General features: G+C 48.2%; 1 protein-coding gene across 1 annotated transcript in view; it reads left to right on the forward strand.

Moving 5' to 3' along the window:
• Positions 1-972, forward strand: part of MYCBPAP (MYCBP associated protein) — a gene marked incomplete at its 3' end in the record, with an annotated part of 11,155 nt that extends 10,183 nt beyond the window's left edge. Inside the window, 3 exon segments of the mRNA XM_010292352.1 lie at positions 1-14; positions 220-394; positions 896-972. The exon segment at positions 1-14 is cut by the window's left edge and continues 149 nt beyond it. Coding sequence (XP_010290654.1) covers positions 1-14; positions 220-394; positions 896-972 — 266 coding nt within the window.
• Between the last annotated feature and the right edge of the window lie 3,489 nt (positions 973-4,461).

Here is a 4,461-nt window from a genome sequence, read left to right on the forward strand (position 1 = left end):
GGAAAGAGAAGGAGGTATGTGTTGGGATGCCTGTTGAAACCTAAGCGCTGGGGACAGTGTGGTCCATTCTGAGGCTGTGTATCCTGAGTTTGAGCTGATGTCCAACCCATTGACAGAGGTCCTGCTTCTGGGAGATGCATCTTGCAACAGTCTGAAAGGTGCTTTGGTTACTTATTTTTTCTCTTTTTTTTTTTTTTCCCCTGTCCCCAAATAGGAAAGTCCAAGCAGCAGAAAGTTAAAAGATGAGAAAAAGCTGAAATCTTCTGCTTCATCACAGGAGGCCCAGGAGGGAGCACAGCCCATGGAAGCTGTAACAACAGATAGAGTAGAACCTCCTCAGGAGCAGGGGGACCCTATTTTGATTGGGACATACCAAGAAAAGCTTTATATTGAAGTGAGTCTGACCAAAGCTTATATCTTTGTTTCTTGTTTTTGTTCTTTGCTTGTAAGCTTACATTGAAGCTTATGTGGAGAGGTAGGAGTTTGTTAAACTCGGAAAACTGACAAACATATGTCTGTAATTCTATAGCAAGGTAGTAAGTTTGACATACAAAGTAAGATGTCCTTTATTCCAGCCTGGAATCTGTTAACATAAATCCAGCCATCACAGCCACATGCGGGATTTCTATCTGGGATGTCTTTAGCATGCTTGCAGACTCTGGAGGGATCAGCAGAATTAATTGTATCTCAGATAATGTTAAACACACTTCGTAGCCAGAGAAGTTATTACTCAAGCTAAGCTCTGTTAGCAGGCAGCCACTTGTATGTGGCTCTGTGTGTGCCCATACGTAGATGTGCTCCTGTGTGAGGAACCGTCTCTCTGTCTGTCAGTCTCGTTGTCAGAATTTCTTCGTGTGTTTTCACTGCAACTGTCTTCTGTTAATTTCTGCTGCAGGTTTACGGGCTGCTGGCTTCAATGGTGAGCAAAATGGTTTCTTTATTTGAGGAACTGAAGAAGAAAGGTGCTCTAAAGTGGGAGAGTGAAACCCTTTGTAACTAGAAATAGACTTACTTTTAAAAAATAAGTAAATAACCATATTTACACAGATCAAGTGAAGGTTCTTCTTTCTGAAGTGATGCAGTGATTGCAAATACTGGGCTGCCTCATCTCTGACATGCTGTGATGCGAGACTATTGCTAGATCATCTGTTACTTCTACAGATCATCGCTTGCCAAGAAGAGACAAGGCAAGAATTATCACAGCCTCAGAAACTGTTAAGACTAGAAAATACTGGCATTTCTTCTAAGGATGAAGAATTTAAAAGTGCCAGTCAACATGAGATGTGTCTTTTTCTTTTGTTTCTCAGTCTTGCTTGGCTAGCAGGTGAGTGAGCAGAGACTGTCTCATGAGCCCAAGAACCAGGACAGTGACTTAGAAAAATCCGTCCCATTTTTCATGATATTCTTGACTGCTTGTCCAGTCTCTTCTCAGGACTTGCTGACAGCAGGCTTCTCTGAGGTGTTCTGGATCCCAGTGAAAACACGCTGTCCCATGGAGTGTGCCACCCTGCCCCGTTTTGCACCCATGAGTTTACTTCTTGTGCTGATCTTGCCATCTCTTTCCATCCAGCTCAAGGTACCTGTGCCCCATTCTGAGCCAACTCTTACTTGCTTCCTGCCAAGACTAACCACTCTTGAATTAAAATGAGTGAAATTCATGCTGTAAATATTATGAGCATGGTTAGACCTTGTGTTGGAGCCACCCATCCTGTCTCTGTTAGCCTGCGTGTGCATCCCAGCTTATCACCGCTTTCTGACTGGGTTTCCGTGTGCATCGTGACTGGAATGGGGCTTTTCATGGACGCATCCCAGGTCTGAGTGTTGCACGCTCTGCAGCTGGGCTTGGGTCGGAGCAGGTTTGCAAGGCAGGGTCTCTTGACCTGGCATCAAGAGAGACCTGGCCTATGTCAGTGAAGTGCCATCTTCCTGCTAAAGCAGCTGGACAGCATTCCCTGGAGAGGCTTTGGCCCTGTAGAGAAATAACATCAGTGTAGAGTATTAATTTAGGTTCGTGATACCTTTGGGGTTCTTAGGCAGAAGATGCATATCCATGCTGAGCTTCGCTGTTACAGATTCTGTCCATTGCTGTGCAGTTGCACCAGGCGTGTGTGCCTCAGGCATGTGCTCTTTTACATTGGCAGCCGCACTGACACGCGTCTCGGAGATGCACGTAGTGCAAAATAACTGTTCCTTTGCAGAACTCTTTTCTTTTGCTTTCTCGTTTTAACTCATGTGCTGTCTCTGGGGAGAGGAATATATTCTTCCCCTTGGCTCCCGGCATTACCATGGCTTGCAGCATAACCATGGCAAAATGCAGCTTTTTTTTTTTTTTTTGCTGGCCAGGTGAGGCCCTTCATGTTTCAAGATTCTTTGAGTTCTGTGGAAGCCAGAAGTCTCTTCTGGCTTAGAGGGCACAAACCCACAAAGCAAATGTCTCTGCTCAGCATTTGAGAATTTCAGCAACATTTTGCGAATTAGGAGGAAAAAGGCCTGGAGTTGGGGTGTGTCTCACAGGCTCTGACAATAGCTCCTGCCTCCCTGGAGATGATTATCAGCTTGTGAATCTGCCCAACTCAAACAGCTCAAGCCATCTGTTTCTAGACGAGAGGGAGCCTGCGCAATTATAGAGGTAACGTGATTGTCTCAAAGGCAGGATTACTTTTATTTGGTAGCTTTTACCTTAAAAGATGGCAGAGCCCGTTCGCAAGATCCATGCCTCCAGTCCAGCCTATACAAACCTCTGTATACATGTATACCTCTACTCATAGGAAAACTTGTTAATACGAAAACAGGTAGATAGGAATTTCACGTCCGTCATGTACGATGGCAGAATGTCCTACGCTGATATCCCCTTCCAAAGGAGGAGCCTGGTGGCACAGGGTAGGCGGGTGGCATAAGAACTGCAAAGGAAAACAACGCTGAATGCTGTGAATAGTCTAATTTTTTGTCATAAATTTTGCCAGTGCCTCATACAGCCTCGGACAAGAACATCCCCAAGGGATGAGGTACAAGCAGCACAGACGAAGGGATGTGCTGGGCCAACAAGTGCAATATTCTGCTGGCTGAAGCTTTCTCTGAGCCAGCTGCTTTTTTCTTTTTTTTTCTTTTTTTTTTTTTTTCTTTTGCATTGATTTGTGGAAGTTATATGACTGGAACTGCAGTGGAGTTAGAGCTGGCTTCCCCAGAACACCTTTTGGAAACATCTGCTCCTCATTTACAGGCCTGATGCGAGCGGAGCTGTGGGTTCTGTCAATGGGGCAGAGACCCTGAGGGCTGGGTCTGTGCTCTGAGGACACATGGATGCTCCAGTCCCCATAATGCCAAGTCCTGACAGCCAACAAGGAGAATATTCTTTCTCCTCTCCCAGACGTGGACATTATTTGTATTAGCGTTAATAATTTGTGTTGTGTTTGCTAAATAACTGGGGTGAGTGACCTTCCTGGCCTTGGGAGCTGCATACCAAACCCATCACGTGAGTCAAGGCCTGAAGACACCATAACTGCTAGAGGGGCTGGGAAGGGGGATTCCAGGGAAATGCCGCAAGCAGAAGGTGACGGCACGTTGCCGGAGGCTTCTCAATGGCAGAGGGGGTCTGGGTGTGTGGCCAGCTTGTGCCAGGGCTGAAGGCAATCCGCCTCAGAGCCTTGCTGGGTCCCACTTCCTACAGCGGGGTCATGGGCCACCTGGCAAAGCAGCCCCCAGTTTGCACAGCTCCACCGCAGCTCGTGGGGTGCTGCCCCCAGGGAGAGGTTCACTTGGCGTACGAGAAGCCAGTGCCTGAAGAGGGGCAAGCTGGCTGCCTGTGGCCTCCCGCACAGCCTGAACCGGGAGCAGTGGGAACGGAGGAAGAGGAAGCCTGAGCTGCAGTGGGCTCCGGGCTGGCCTGGAGGAGGGTTTGGGTGCTGGAGGTGCTCTTCTTGCAGGCTGCAGCTGGGAGTGGACTAGATGCACATCGTGGTCCCTCCCAACCTGGTATTCCATGGTTCCGTGATCGTCTTGCAGGGCCAGAGCCTGTTGGGGAAGTTGGACTGATGGGATCTGCAAAGCCCTGGAGGCAGGCGGCCTCCCCGCTGCCCTCGCCCCGGGCACTGCCCGCGGCAGGATGCAGCTCAGCGCTGCGCCTTGTGCGGCGGGACCATCGCAAGAAGGCGCAAACCCCCTCCAGAATGTCTCGGCACACAGGAGATGCTTTCCATTGTGGAAAATGTCAGTGATATTAAAAGATTATATATATCCATAATACTTGAAGGCCTGTCAGTGATTAAAATGGAAGGCAGAGGCCAGGAGAGAGGGGGTGGCATTGAAACGACTGAGAGACATGACTTATTCTGTCATGTTATCTGATGCCTCCTCCTTGCTCCCCAGCTGGGCTCCAGGAGCTGCTCAGAGCAGGGGAAGAATCCGCTCCAAATTTAGATCCCAGCAAAAGAAAATAAATGTAATGAACCCAAATTGCAACTG

The sequence above is a fragment of the Phaethon lepturus genome, unplaced genomic scaffold, assembly GCF_000687285.1.
Source record: "Phaethon lepturus isolate BGI_N335 unplaced genomic scaffold, ASM68728v1 scaffold18270, whole genome shotgun sequence".
In the NCBI taxonomy this organism is placed as follows: domain Eukaryota; kingdom Metazoa; phylum Chordata; class Aves; order Phaethontiformes; family Phaethontidae; genus Phaethon; species Phaethon lepturus.